The sequence below is a fragment of the Ctenocephalides felis genome, unplaced genomic scaffold (assembly GCF_003426905.1).
Source record: "Ctenocephalides felis isolate EL2017-DRISC unplaced genomic scaffold, ASM342690v1 CF-g0.4_SCAFFOLD_01492, whole genome shotgun sequence".
In the NCBI taxonomy this organism is placed as follows: Eukaryota; Metazoa; Arthropoda; class Insecta; order Siphonaptera; family Pulicidae; genus Ctenocephalides; species Ctenocephalides felis.
The window spans coordinates 30,868,512-30,884,855 of NW_020537646.1; the positions used below are offsets into that span (position 1 = coordinate 30,868,512).

Genomic DNA, 16,344 nt, shown 5'->3' on the forward strand with positions numbered 1-16,344 from the left:
CACGTAATCAAACTCGAAAAGCACAGAAGAAGGCAAAGAAGAGAAACTGATGGGTCATTTAATGGTCTCATCAATCAATCTGAAGAGACGTTATCGAATACACTGGAGACTTGTCTTCTGTAAATTACCAGAATGATCAAGTATTTGATTCATACACACTTCGCATGAAAAAATAATATTAGTCAATTTGAGTAAATGGGAGGCGAACTTCCCATTCAGTTTTTGAGTAATACATTAACACACTTTATTTCATGAAGTACATAATACATACGAAATACTACGAAAGATGATAGTGAAGTTAGATAGTGATCAAATATAAATACTTAAATTTTTTGGTATATAATTTAAATACATTTCATTAATAATTACACTTTTTTAAATCAAATCGTGTCTAGATATAAAACCAAACCATAAAGTATCTCGTATCACTCACGGGCACAGAACCTATATTCGATCTTTTTATGCTTTGCCAAAAATAAACATAATCCAACGTTTTTGAAACAAAACCACTGTAATAAATTATAATTTAAAGCAGTGAATAATGTTAGAAAATTAAATCTAAAATTAAAGTTATGTTTAGTATAATTGGTAAATAACAAAATCGTATATTTCATAAAAATAAAAAAATATTGAGATCTTCTTTGGCTGTCAAAGAAAGACTTTTAGTTTATTTATTTTCAAAAGCAATCAAAATATTATATCCTATGAGCTTTTTGGCAAAATTCATTTACTCACACAAACACACGAATGAAATTATTGTGTTAGATTTCAATATATAATTGTAGTCACTCCCATGAGTAATTCACTAATTCTGTAAATTTGGTCTTAAAGATTGTCTATGGAAAGCTTCTTTTCTAGTTTTCTTGAGACTAGTATCCCTGAAAATGAGTTAGTATAGAATTGGTATGGCCTTCCAGTTTTATAAAATGTTAAACGCTTAAAGTTAAAGCTTTTAGTTTCATCACTCTGTCTATAAATTCTATATTATGATCATAGTCAAAGGTTTTATTAGTGACATATCAAGGAGCATCGGTAATCTGTCTCGAAACTTTAGACCGGACACAATACCAGGTGATAATCATTATCAGGTATAAATGTCAATTTTTTATATCCAGTACCTTAATTTTTCTCTCCAAATTTTATCCTAGCCAACAATTCCTTACCTTGTTTAATTCATATTTCGTTGTCTTTTGTGATTGCTAAAGATATAACTACTATTAAGTCTGATCAATAAGAAGAAATTTTAATAGTAAATAACATATGTAGCTCAAGGCAAAATGTTACAGTCCGTCAGAAGAACCAAATACAATAAAATAGCGATTAGGAAGCATTCTCTGCGGACCACAATAAAATCATCTCCCAGGGGACAATTATGACCTCCCACGAGTCAGAGGAAAAAATATCATTTAGAAATCCCGCAAATCGAACTATTATTTCTGATTTATTATCCATCGTGATACCGCATTTAGGATCATTAAGCGAACCAAAGGATCAGATATAATGCGATAGAAGAACTTTATACTCGAGATTTTATCTCGGAGTAGGGAGCAGCGACAAAAAAGCAAAAGTGAAGCTAACTGAACTTGACTAAACTCATTATTTTTAATTTTATTTTAAAAACTGGAACTGACAGTTTTTATCCGCACGCCGCGAATAATTTATAGATTAATAATGCAATGAGGATCTGGATTATAGACGTGATCCGGGAATGAAGCTCATATAAATTCAACCGATATTAAAGTAAAGAGAAAATATCAAGAGCTTTTTATTTTAATAGTATATATATATATATATATATATATATATATATATACGTGTATATAATAATTAATAAATATTCTAACATTATTAGCTCCTACGTTTGCTTTTTCTGTGATGAGGCTATGTTAGAAGATTTTAGAATGTTGAAATAAAACAATTTTCAATAAGGAATCAAAATAAATATAATATGGCCTGAATCATATAATAAGCATCCCAGGAGAAGCAAAATTAAGTAGATAATTAGCAAATTATTTTAATAGTAATTTATCCCGAATAAATGACTTGCTACTATGTGGGAAATATTTATCAGCAGAGTCGAAATAACTTAATTTTATTTACCCCTTGTAACATTCGGGTCGATTGTGATTAGTCGTCATGTACGTGAATAGAGATCTGTCGTTGTATGTTTTAAAGTTACATAATAGTACAAATCTTTATTTAATGAAAATTGCCTGAATCAGAAGAATATTTTACCCTATACCTTGAATCTAATAAAACAAATTAAACATTTGTGCCGTGTACTAAACGTAAGTTTATTGATTAGAAATAATTTCTATATTATTCACAGTATCAATAAATCTTTGAAGTTATTAAAATGGAAAATATTTTAGGCAAGAAAAATGTTACATCTGTTCAAAGAATGAGATTCTATTGCCAGCGAAAAAGTAAAAAAAATACCATCAGTTAATGAATGTATGTTAATTTTAATTACATAAAGTACTTTGAACACAATTTCATGATGAGTGAAGTTGCGAAAACAATATTTGTTTAGGCGTTGTATATCATAATCCGAACGAATAATATAGAATTTATTAATCAGCAATTATTTCATTTCTCTAATGAAGGTTCATTTCTAAATGCTAATTACAATGACAAACCGATCATGTCATATTTGAAGTAAGACTTTAATTACATTATTATTTAAATATTACACATATTTTTAATGCTATTATAAATATATAATTTATAATTTATCATTATATACTAATAAATGTGTGCATCACGAGTGTTACCATATTACTAATAAACATTATTCAAAATTGTTGGATGATGTATTTATTTTTACTTAAATGCGATCTTGTACAGTAGCAAATAAGTTTTACTTCAATCGCGTGTGAACCTTGCGCGCACTCTTTTTTTTAGATATTGGTGGTAAACCTATTCATCCGAGGATCTTGAAGCCCCTTTAACCCTTTTAAATATTTTTATATAAAAAAAAGATCAACTATGTCGTACATACATTTCGTTCGTCCTCATAGTTATATGAAAACGACACCATCAATGTCGTTTTGTGTTCATTTGTCCAGGTATAGTTTCGAAAGAAATTTGTTACAATGTTTTACCACCTGTTTCTAATAATGTAATAAATCATTCATATAACTCCACCGGCGCATCCCAGGATATCTTGAAACTAAAATTCTTGCATCTAATAACTAGTTATACTTCAGTCAAACTGTTCCCGCCGCTAACTGTTCGCTAACTTTATTTCGCTCGTCGACTTGAGATATAATCAAAATGTATTACTCTCGGTGATATTGTGTTATAAGGTTATGGCGTTATGAGATAACTTCAAGCAACTTTTGCAGAAACTGTTTGTTCTTAAGGATATTCTTCGAGTAGAACGTACATGTCTGACGTATCGCTGATTAAACTAGCGAATACTGAATAAATATGCTAATTATAATGCGAATTGTTGTGGAAATGGAACACTGGGGTACTGGAAAGGAAGGCAGTCGTATGCGGAACACTATATAATTGCAAATGTATACTTGCAGTAAAGAGACAAATGTTAGTTTTCAAAAATGGACAAATATTTTTAATAATTGTGTTACTACCATTTTATTCACATATTTAATGATTATTGGAATTTGTGGTTATAAAAAAATACATTTTATATAATTTTGCATAAAATACTATTTTCAATCTCTTGTATATGTATTATGCGTCTTAAATATTTACCCCACTTTTCATGAAGTAAGTTATAGTAATTGCAAAAAATCGAAAATGAAATTTTTATATATCTTTACGTTTCAAAGGTCTCTGAATATTTTTGGCATACAGTGAAGAAATAGATGAATGTGTAGTAAGTTCAAGAACGGATCTACCGATTTGAATGATTAAAAAAACATTATTGTCTTGTTGATAATGAAACGTGCTGATTAGCTTTTGGACAAGGCTGGTCCATCCGTTTCGAAGATGCAGGGCCAAAAATTATGATTTAGTTTTTGAGACAACGGAGCGTCCGATTTCAATAATTCAAAAATCATTTTAAAATGAAGAACTGACTAAGTTTTAAGAAAGGCGGGTCTAGCGTTTGGTTTTTGGATTGGTAGAACTGACTAAGTTTTAAGAAAGGCGAGTGAAAAAAATTGGTATTTGGCAGTCAAAAATTATTAGACATATGTATATCAAATTATCCGATATTATATGGAGATTTTAATAATAAGTATAATTTTGTGGGTTACGGGTTACGTACAAATTTACGTTTTATCGTAGACTGCGACGTGATGCTTACGCGCTTCAATATTTCTTCTCTTAAACAGCCACGCAGCACGATTGCTTTGAAAAAAATATTAACATTACAAATAATATAAAAAATTCAAATTTCTCAGAGGTCAGTTATATCAAATATTTCAAAATTTTCAAAAATTTCATTTTCTCAGTTTTTATTACAAATATTTTATAAACACTATTTCTCATCGAATCAGTTCAGCCGTTTCGAAATTCAATAATTTTTATAATAGTGAGACAAAGGACTGCTATCGATTTGCAAGTGTTTGTGTCAATCCGGTTGTACATATTTGGCTACATTTGTCATTGTCATTTTTTTAAGTGATAAAAGCATTCACCACCGTTATTTTTTACTAATAACCGCTTCACAAGTTTCATACTTTTTTTTAAAAAAACGCTTTTTAAAAACTGACTAGTACAAAGACTATAACTATTTTTAAATTTTATTGGGATGTGAAACTTAAATGTTGATTATTATGAAATATATAGCTATATTGATTAAATGTATTCGTTTAGACTAAAAGGAATTTTATAAAGATATTTGTTACTTTTGTTACGTAGTTATATAATTTATTAAAACTCTCCTTTGATAATTCAGGTTATTGGGGTATAATTTAACCCTTGTAGCTGTGGACTGTATTAAACACTGATTTGTTTGTATATTATGTATTTGTTGCAGTTGTAATTACAATAACTGATTTGTTACTAAGCTATAATGAAAGAAGATATATTTATTTTTATTGGTTATTTACATGTTGTTAAGCGGACTTTACTTTCAGAAGTGAACAACTAGTTCAATTAAAACACTCCGCTACCCCCTCTACCAGGGGTAGCAACCATTCCGTGTAAAACTTGATGCCCTAAAGTTTGTCACCTTCATGGCCAATATGATAAAACGAAAAGCCATCCGAACAATATTAAAAATATATTTTTAAATTAACGATATATCAAATTGAATTTAAATTGAAAAACATGGATAAAATATCAACTTTTGGCTCACATACACACACATACTTTGTGGAATTTTATGTCAATTGATTCATAATGAGTAATTTTTCGTAATAACACTTAATTTTACGGATGAAGTTTATCAGATTTTCTGACTAAAATAAACTTTTCACTTGAGAAGTTCGTAATATTTAATATAATGCGTCTTGAGTAATAATGCAATGGAAACATTCAAAATGAGATTTAAAATGATTGAAGTGTTTCCGATTTTAATTGCATCAACCTAAATTTTTCGTAATGATCACTGTGGTAATTTACTTAATAACACTCAATTCGAGCATCAAACTGTCCCTGTGACAGTTTTTTAAGAATTCTCATCCCTGAATGTATTTTTTCTGCATTATTTTGGTAATTACTACTTCGGCGAACGCGCAAAGCTAATTGAGATTTATACTCAGGGATTTTTGCTCTGACACAAAAAATGTGCGCGCAAAACGAACAAAAATCTAGAACGGAACGGAACTGTAGATTGGCTGTAAAAATCGTTAAGGATCGCTGAAGAAATTGCTAAGGAAATACTTTTCTTGATGCCTTTTTCTATCGCATTATCGTTATATGCAGATGCATTTGATACTTGACTTCAAGACTGTATAAGCAACTATAATTGCAGGATTGTAGAGCTATTTTAGGATCTAGTATATATATATATATATATATATATATATATATCGTATTCTCCAAACGTTTGTAACTTCAACAATATTTTGTTCTATATTTTCAAGATAATGTTTCTTTCCATCAAAATACTATATATAAATACACAATGTATTTCTTCCCTTACAGAAGGTCAAAAATCGTCTTTTTCCGCATAATTACATTAGCTTTTCTAAGTCAACGGCTTACGAAACTTAATATCGTGCACCCTTTAGCAAACTCAAAGAGAATTTAAGAACGTCTGAAAAGAAAATGATTTTTTTGTGCCTGACTTGGTTGTTGGAATCATAAAGACGACCTATTTTTATATGTGGCTTAATTGAGCGCTATCGAAAAAAAAGGATTCTGTGAATATTTATATATATATATATATATATATATATATATACATATATATATATATATATATATATATATATACATATATATATAACCTAATTAGGATGCTTTTGAATTTCCTTGCTCCCAGGGACCCAAATTCTTCCAAATTGCTAAAAAAAATTCTCTGTTAGTTTTAGCTTCTAATATTAAATGTAGGAAAGTCTGCACTGGGTTCTGGGGTCTCTTTTCTAAGTCTTACTTAATAGCATATATCAGATTTTTGTTGCAAATTTTTTATTAATGATAAAAATGAGCAAATACAATGTTACTCTCAAAATTTTGATTCACTCGTCGCTAAGATGCAAAATTATAAAAAAAAACAATGGAATTTTACCTATGTTATTTTCACAAGAAACTTCGGTTGGAGTTCCGACTATCTTATAGTTAATATTTATCTATTCAGGCAAATGTTTTTATTTTTTGGTTGGTAGGACTTCTATTGTCTAGTTAAAATTTTTCGTGAATTGGTTTATTGAAGTAGTGATTAACCTTTTGTTTGCAAAAAAACAGAAGTTGTTTTTTTTATTCTTATAATGTTTGCAAGTATTCAACAAAGATGAGCATTTTTTACTTAACTTCTAAAATAGCAATCAGAATAATTAACAAGTCTATAAGCTATTGAAATATGAAATGTACGTAACTCAAATGCTATAATTAAGGTCGATTAAAAGAAAAGTAGAAATAGTTTTGTTTAGAGAACTCTCCAGTGAGAGTATTTAATATGATGAATAAAATTAAACCTGCTTTTTCTTAGCATTGAATTTTGTGTGCGAAATAAAATATCAGCAGCCGAAACGTTCACAATAAGTTGCAGAGATTGATTTCATTAGTGAGAAGTCAATGTCAAGAGCAAGTGTCTTTAATTGGCATAAATTGTTCCAAGAAGGTCCAAAGCGCATTGAAGACGAGCCATATTAAAAGACGAACAGGAACATCTACAAAATCAAAGAATTGGTGCTACAAGATCATAGATTGACTAGTAGTCATTGGATGGATTTTTTCCACATTTCAAGGAAGTAAGAAAACACAATTTTGAAGTGTATCTGCAATTCCATAATGCACAATCCCACACTGCACTTGTTTTTAGTGACGATTTCGCCAAAAATTCAACCAATATCGTTTTGCAATCACCGTATTCGTCGGATTTAGTATCCCGTGACTTAAGTTGAAAGAAAACTATAAAGGAGAACATGATTTATATGCAGAAGATAAATTGAAAAGTATATAGTATGAAAATAGGATTTATGTAAAAAGAAGATAGTATGAAAAACTGAAGAATGTAGTAGAATTGTAGTAGTATATAATAATTATGTCATGTTGTAGGTGGATACATGCCTGAAAGCGAGGCCAATAAAAATTTAATAAAAAAAAATTATTGTACTTATTATACAGTTTAAGTCATTTTCCATGTTTGAAAATTTATAATGATCTGTTGTAAAATACAATGTATTAAAATAATAACCAGAAATACAATAGTGGATTTTCCAATCAAATGATGAATTATGAAGATATTTTATTGATTTCTATATAAAACTGAAATGAATTTTTGCAATTAATAAAATTACATTGTAAATTTAGTTTTCGTCTAAAATCAATGTAATTATATTTCAATAATGGCGGCTTTTTTCAACCTTCTATAGAAGTTTTTTTAAGTTTTTTTATAACTACATTTTTTGTTATTTGATAGTATATAGTTTGCTTGTATTAATCAGCCAGTTTGGAACGTACAAAAAATAATAATAAAATAAAATAAATTTGTCCTCATTCCGAATTCTTTCCACTCGTTACTGTATTTTACAAATTGGTTTTGTGACATTAACTTAGTTGATTAGAATCGGTAGTGCGCGGTTCAATTACTACTGATTTATTTGGATTTTCCTGATTACATCGTACTACAGGTACATGTATATATATATATATCTATATATATATATATATATATATATATATATATATATATATATACATGTTACATCATGAATAGCCTTGCAAACGAACACTTATACCAAATATATAAGTTAGAAACAAGATCAATTACGAACGTAAGATGCTCCTCTCATATTATGAGAGTGCAGGGCGAAACCTTCCTGAATTGATTCAAAGCACACGTAGCAGTATATCAACTGCTATATACTTACACAGAAAACAGGGCCGCATTTTACCCAAAAGTTGAAAAAAAAATACAAAGTAAAAATTATACTTGAAGTAACGGGTAGATGTCCTCTCAAAAATGCTTATTGCACACATAAGAAAATATTAAAGAGTTAAACTAAATTTTATTTATTTTTTCTTAAGGCAACTTTTATAAGAATTACGATATATGGAAGTATTCAATTTAAGCAATACGAATTGAGATTTAGTATATATTAAAATTAGCATGGCAAAATTTCCAATACAACCCAATAATTTGAAAATAAAACCAAGTCTGATTGAAATTATAAATACGTTTTTTTAAGAAATAATGATTTTTTTATAATTCAACCACATTTTGCAGGCCTATGGTATTTTAAGATGCTAGTTTAGATAATAAACTTTTTCTATTAAAAAGTTTTATTATAATTACCAGGAAAAATTTAACAATAGCTCTTGAACAAAACATTAATGGACACAAAAAACTTGCCATAAAAATAATTATATTTTATTTATTATATAGAGCATAGCATATAATTTTATTAATATGTAATAGCTAATTTTCAACTGGGCATCTATTTAATAACCTATTTTTTAACATTTATTAGTTAATTTCAGTATTGCAGTAAATAATGTCATTAATTTGTTTGCATATAATTGGTCGTTTTTTATAAGTGAAATATGGAGTTTTAAGAATTATAGATGTGTCTCAAATATATAATTTTATCTATTTGAATATCGCAAACAAAATATAACAATTCATGTATCCAATATGATTAAAATTTATCGAATTGTTAAATAAATTATATTTAACATATGTTATGTAATTTTTATTGTATATTTTGCCATACGTTGTTTAATTTAGAAATTTTTCATCATTAATGAATGTAGGTGTGTGCCAAGAGCAATTCCCTGAATTATAAATTGAAATATTATTCTGAATTGAGGTAGTTTTTTAGATAAATATTATAAACAGTAAATACACATATATTCCAAAATCATTAAGGACTATTTTAATAAAAATTAAGATATAAACTTTGCGACATACTACGATTTTTATGGTATTAGGTTGTTATGTCTTGATGAACTGTTATTTTAATTATATTTATTATAATTTTTATGTTTTGCTAAAAGTACATATCTGGTTGTATACTGCCTTATTTATAAATCTCACACACACTACGATACAAGTACATCCATATAAATAGAATCTTGGCACAAGATTCAGTTTTCCTCTTTGGCTTTTCCGCAATTATCTCCGGAAAACTTACAAGTGATTTAATCCCTTAATTACCTTTGGTTTCCTATATACCGATACTTATATATATATATATATATATATATATATATACGACCTTATAGCAGACCAAAATATTTTTAAGGAATAATATATATTATATATGTACCAAAACATTGAAATCAGATAAAAAGAAATAATAGAGTAAAATATAACAATAATGAAAGATAAAATATTTAGAAAGAAATTTATTTTTAAAATTTTTCAAAAACCTTAAGAACATTGCATTCTTCAAAGTTGAAAAGAAAATCTCAAAGTTATTTATACCATAAAACTTAATATTCATAAGCCGTACGTGCAAGAATGAACTAAATAAGGAATATTTGATGTATAATACATGTTGTTGAAATACAATGAAAATTTTATCTAAAAATTAATCAATTAATAACCTGCTAACTCCCACAATTGGTTTGTTTTGGCGTATATAGATTTATGACAAAAAAACTCAAGCTACTTATAACATCACATTTATTAATTCATGGATATCATTTTTATATTGTTAAACTAAATAAATCGTTGAGCTTATAACGTATTGACTTAATCACTACAGCCCAAGTCCTTTGGTTAAAACACTTAAGTCGGTGTTAACTAGTCCATCTTGAGAAGAACTTGATGATGAAGATGAAGAATGTTTGCTATGAGAGCTACTTGATCCAGTCACTGACGATAAAACATCTAAGTCAGTATTCACAAGTCCACTTTGACTTTCTGAGCCAGTCACAGTAGAAAGAATATCCAAATCGGTATTCACTAAACCTTCCTGACTTTGTCCACTACTTTGAGAAGACTGGCTACTTTGAGAAGACTTGCTGCTTTGAGAGCTACTAGATCCTCCAGTGACCTTGGATAGGACATCTAAGTCAGTATTTACAAGTCCACTTTGACTTTCTGAGCCAGTAACAGTAGAAAGAACGTCTAAATCGGTATTCACTAAACCTTCCTGACTTTGTCCACTGCTTTGAGAAGACTGGCTACTTTGAGAAGACTGGCTACTTTGAGAAGATTGGCTACTTTGAGAGCTACTGGAACCTCCTGTAACCTTGGATAGAACATCTAAGTCAGTATTCACAAGTCCACTTTGACTTTCTGAGCCAGTCACAGTAGAAAGAACGTCCAAATCGGTATTCACTAAACCTTCCTGACTTTGTCCACTGCTTTGAGAAGACTGGCTACTTTGAGAACTACTGGATCCTCCAGTAACCTTAGATAGAATATCTAAATCAGTATTCACTAACCCATCTTGACTTTCCGAGCCCGTAACAGTAGATAAAACATCCAAATCTGTATTTACTAAACCACTTTGGCTTTGACCAGAGCTGCCAGATGATCCATCGTTGCATTGCTCAGCGCTGTCTGAAGATTCCCCATGCCAATGCTCATTACTTCCAGAAGATTCATCATTGCATTGTTCTTCGCCTGACCAATCATGGTGTGACCAGTTAGAATCATTATCATGTTCATCGCTGCCAGAGGATTTATCATTACCTGACCAATCATGGTGTGACCAGTTAGAATCATTATCATGCTTATTGCTGCCAGAGGATTTATCGTTACATTGATCTTGTTCATTTGACCAATCTTGGTGAGACCAGTTAGAATCATTATCATGCCCTGAACTTCCATTATCATCATTACCTCCACCAGAAATGATATCGGCATCAGTGTTAATGAGACCGTTTTGGTTGGTTGATCCACCATTTGAAATAATATCAGCATCTGTGTTTACTAAACCGTCTTGGTTAGTAGAACCACCATCGGAAATTATATCAGCATCAGTGTTAATGAGACCGTTTTGGTTGGTTGATCCACCATTTGAAATAATGTCAGCATCTGTGTTTACTAAACCGTCTTGGTTAGTAGAACCACCATCGGAAATTATATCAGCATCAGTGTTAATGAGACCGTTTTGGTTGGTTGATCCTCCATTTGAAATAATATCAGCGTCTGTATTAACCAAACCATTTTGGTTAGTGGAGCCACCATCGGAAATGATATCAGCATCAGTGTTAATGAGACCGTTTTGGTTGGTTGATCCTCCATTTGAAATAATATCGGCGTCTGTATTAACCAAACCATTTTGGTTAGTAGATCCACCATCAGAAATGATATCGGCATCAGTATTAATAAGGCCGCTTTGGGAGGTTGAGCCACTGTTGGAAATAATATCAGCATCAGTGTTTAGCAAACCGTCCTGGTTAGTTGAACCACTGTTGGAGATAACATCTAAATCAGTATTGACAAGTCCATCTTGCACAGTTGATCCAGTATTCGAAATTACATCCAAATCAGTATTTACAAGCCCATCCTGCTTAGTAGATCCACCCAAACCACCCAACTGTGATATATAATAGTAATCAATGAATTATTCTACGTAGGATAAAAGTGTTATATTTAAAAATACTTACCAAAGGATTTGCTTGGCAACAGCTAATAATAGCAAGAACTAGTATAGTTTTAAAATGCATCTCAGTTTCAATTGAGATTAAAAAAAAACTGAAGTTATTGCTATAAAATAGTAGATGTACTGATCTGATCAGAAAGCCTATACAATTGCAATAGCTCAACAAATTATTTTCTGATGCTTTGGTCAAAAGAAAATGACTATATATACCTTATAGAAAAATAAACAATGCGAAACGATTTGTTGTTGTTGTTACAAAAATAACTAAATCACAATATTATAAAATAATTGTGAAACCACCTGAATAATCAATAAACTCTTTTTGCATTAACTTTTCTAGTAAGTTTATATGAAAACACCTACATGATTGATTGAATTGTTTATTGATTTTTTCTTCATCGCCGACAAACAACTTATCGAGTCGTTGACTCTGTTAATTGTTTAAATATTAACGCATTACGTATTGTTTGATATCGACACAAGAAAAATATATCAAATGTTCAAATATTTATTCTAAAATTATTTAGTTATTTTTGTTGCTTGTATTATAAATTAATGGCATTGCAAAAAAATTGGGAATTAAATTGGTATTAATATTTTTTGACATAATTTAGACAAAATTTGTATAAATGTATGTGAATGTGGTTCGACATTTTTTGTTAAGAATAATTACAAAATATTCATAATAGTTGCATTGACAATTTAAAAAGTAATTTGTTGAAATCTGCAATAATGGCAGTCCGTTACGCATACTAACTGATATCAAGCAGTAGTAATATCAATTTATACTTGAAAATATATATTTGCATTGATTCCAAATAAATTAACTTTTACAAGCATTAGAACTATTATGTTAATCGCTTTTTACTATTAAACTGCTAGATTCCTTTTTAGTAGAACAATCTATATAAAAATTACCACAAATAATGAAATGTATTTATATAATAATAGTAATATTGTATTTCCAAAAAGTAAATCACAAACATCCAGTACAAATTAACTTAACTATGGAAGATTTTCTTTCAATATTATTCAAAAACTATACCTCTTGGTTGCCAACTATTATTACTTTGATATAAAAAATTATAATATATTTCTTTTATTTCTGTTCTACGGGAGTAGAAAATGGCAAGATTTACCTTTACATTCTCCTTTGTACTCAACTCAACTTTTTCTACATTATATCAAATATTTAGCAATCTAAGTAAATATAAAATTAGCATAAACGACATTTTTTTAAGTTTATAAATAAAAACAGAAATTAATTTTTTTTTTAAAAACTATAAAAGACAATGAAGCTATAAATTATATTTATTAAAATTTAAAATATTTATAAATTATAAGATGTTACAGGTTTTGTATATTTTATATTGAAAAATGAATTTATAAATGTTTTTCCTAAGATACTATTGATATTAGGCAATATATCATATCTTTAGCTACTATGATTTACTATAATTTCTAATCCATAGATTCAAGTAAGAATTGAAGTAAGTAAAGTAAGAAGTAAAATTTTTATATTTCAAGATCTCTTTATTGGATCACGTTTCAATATCTATACGTCTACGTCAATACTACTATCAATATTCAATTCTTCGATTTGTTCATTTGAAACTATATCTTCTACCAATTCACATCAGTATTATCTTCTAATTTAGGTATTTGATTAGCATCTTGCATAAAATCTTCTGTATTTACGACAATGTTTGATGTAAAATCCAATTCTTCATTATCATTTAATTGTATTTTTGAATCTTCATCGAACACATCTACAGTATCTAATTTGTCTAAAGTTGAGCTCTCGCCAATATTTTCTAATAAATCAGTTTTGTTAACATCATCATTAACTGGTGAAGATCCCAAAAATTCTAAAAGGCTTCCAGCATTCTGATTTTCGATTTGGTTGTTATTGTTCGCTATGAAAGTTGGATTATTGCCAATGGGCAATATTCCTATAATTCAAAAAAAATTGAGATTATAGTTTTATTATTATTGAGATTGGCTTTATTGTATTGAGAAAAATTTTACCTGTTACTGGTACTACTTTAACAATCTCGCTCAGAACTGGAAAATGTGAGATAGGATTTGAAATAAAACCGCCAAAGTTGAAAATGTTATCAAATCCTAGGATTCCTAAATTTGAGAAACCTGTACCTGCTCCAAATATACCACCTAAACTTGTTAAGGTATTTCCAGTACCAAGTTTTAATGCCGATTTTTTCATTTGTATTATATCACTTATAAAACTTGGTTGTGAATCAGGATATTGAGATTGTCCATAATTTGGAGAAAAGTTTTGTATGTTAATAACACCAGCATTAACATTGCTTATCTACGAATGTAGAAACAAAATTATATTTAATCATATTATATTAATTATATTATATTTAATCAAATGTATTTGAACTCTTTCTTAGAGGCAATAAACTTTAGTTTAATCAAAGCATAAATATTTTTATTAAAAAATTATATTGCATATTATGATTTTTTAAATAATTACTCACCAACATGTGCTCAAGGCAAATACATAACAATAAAATATGTTTCAAGATCATTGTAAATTTATTTAAATTTATAATTTATTGCGTTGTATTTATTGTGGAATCAGCACAAAATAATTTCACTTACTTGATCAAGTAGAACGAAAATTTAACTAAAAAATTCGTGATATTTTAGTAAAGGTAAATATGTTTTCATACATTTTTATCACTATGAGCAAATCGTATTAGCATTCTTTCACGTTTTTTAATAAGTTTTATTTCATCTCCAAATTAGTTTATTTGCCTATTATATATATATATATATATATATATATATATATATATATATATATAATATCATTTCACTTTGACCTATGAATTATTCATAGATGAATACTATTGATATTGAATGCTTTAACATCATTAGTCCTCGTATTCAGTACGTTCATGTTTCCATTTAATTTTACCAAAATTCACTAATATAGCTTTAAATATATTATTATTTGCTAAAAAACATGTTATAAACAACACATAAATAAACTTTATTCAATAAGCATACTTTAAATATTAGTAATATAAAGAAGATTTGCTATAAGTATTTTGATATATTTTATTTTATTTATTCTTTAAAAAGCACTTGTACTTAACTAAGTTATTATTGAGATTCAATTTTCAATCTTTATTTTTCTATAAACTAAATAACAAGTGAAATTAACATTTTTATCCGAAACTGACTCAACCAGCTTGTAAATTTTTCTGAAGATGTGATGTTCATTTACTTTTGATGAATTTAGATTAAAAAAAAAAATAATATTTATATGATTATATGATAAAAAAAATATTTCACAGCATCTTTTATCTATATTTTAGGTACCACCGATGAATTTGCTGATGTTTATTAATTATTTCACAATTAATTAGGTGCAAATACATAAAAAGGAAAAAAAAAATCTGTTATCTATAACATACGGTTGTTTTTCTTATTGTATATAGAAAATCAAATCACTGTATATAAAATAAGCTAGTATCAATCACTTATGGCTGTTCTTACAAATTAAATTTACTACAAATTGAAGAAATTGAAAATTGCACGTTCATTTATCGTATTTGCTAGTGAACAGTCACACTATTTTTTTATATTACCTTAATATGCCATAAAAAAACAAGAATTTCAAATTTTGGGCCAAAGAACTGAACCTTAGACAACCACAGGTATCCAGGTGCATTTTGCGTCTCGAACAACTTGATATCAAGCAGTAGTAAAATGTTTTTACTTCTATATAAATAGAAAACTAGCTGTAAGTGGAATTCTGTCTTAAGGCAATTAAGGCATCGTGCCTTAAGGCAAATTGCTGGAACTTCCCGTACCAAAAATTATTATTTTTTTAAAAACGATTAACATTTTTGAAAAAAACTTACTTTGAAAAAATAAGATTTTTGAGAAACTATAAATTGGACAAAAAATTACTTTTTTTTGAAAAAAAAAATTTAAAAAAAAATTTTTTTTTTAAAAATTTTTTTTTTGAAAAGAATTTTTTTTTTTATTTTGACATATTGTGGAAGATCTAAACTTTCTTTTCAAAGCAATCGTACTGCTTTAACTGCATAGGGACAAAATATAAAGCGCGTAAGCGCCGCGTCGCTGTCTAAAGCATAAGCATTGGTACGGAACCCATAGGAATGTTAACAAAATGTATACTTATTGTTAAAATCTCTATAAA

General features: G+C 28.3%; 1 protein-coding gene across 1 annotated transcript; it reads right to left on the reverse strand.

The window, feature by feature from the left end:
- Positions 1-10,286: 10,286 nt before the first annotated feature.
- Positions 10,287-14,653, reverse strand: LOC113371116 (uncharacterized protein DDB_G0290685). The gene is made up of 5 exons (XM_026611762.1): positions 14,648-14,653; positions 14,172-14,475; positions 13,771-14,095; positions 12,148-12,169; positions 10,287-12,077 (listed from the first exon to the last, which is right to left on the reverse strand). Exons 1-5 carry the CDS (start codon positions 14,651-14,653, stop codon positions 10,287-10,289), a joined length of 2,448 nt encoding a protein of 815 aa, XP_026467547.1.
- Between the last annotated feature and the right edge of the window lie 1,691 nt (positions 14,654-16,344).

Excerpts from the sequence above, each read along its gene's own strand:
- LOC113371116 (XM_026611762.1), bottom strand. Across the intron at positions 14,096-14,171 it reads TAAAGTAGTACCAGTAACAG|GAATATTGCCCATTGGCAAT; the intron begins GTAAAATTTTTC and ends TTTGAATTATAG. Across the intron at positions 12,170-13,770 it reads GATAATACTGATGTGAATTG|CTGTTGCCAAGCAAATCCTT; the intron begins GTAGAAGATATA and ends TGCTATTATTAG.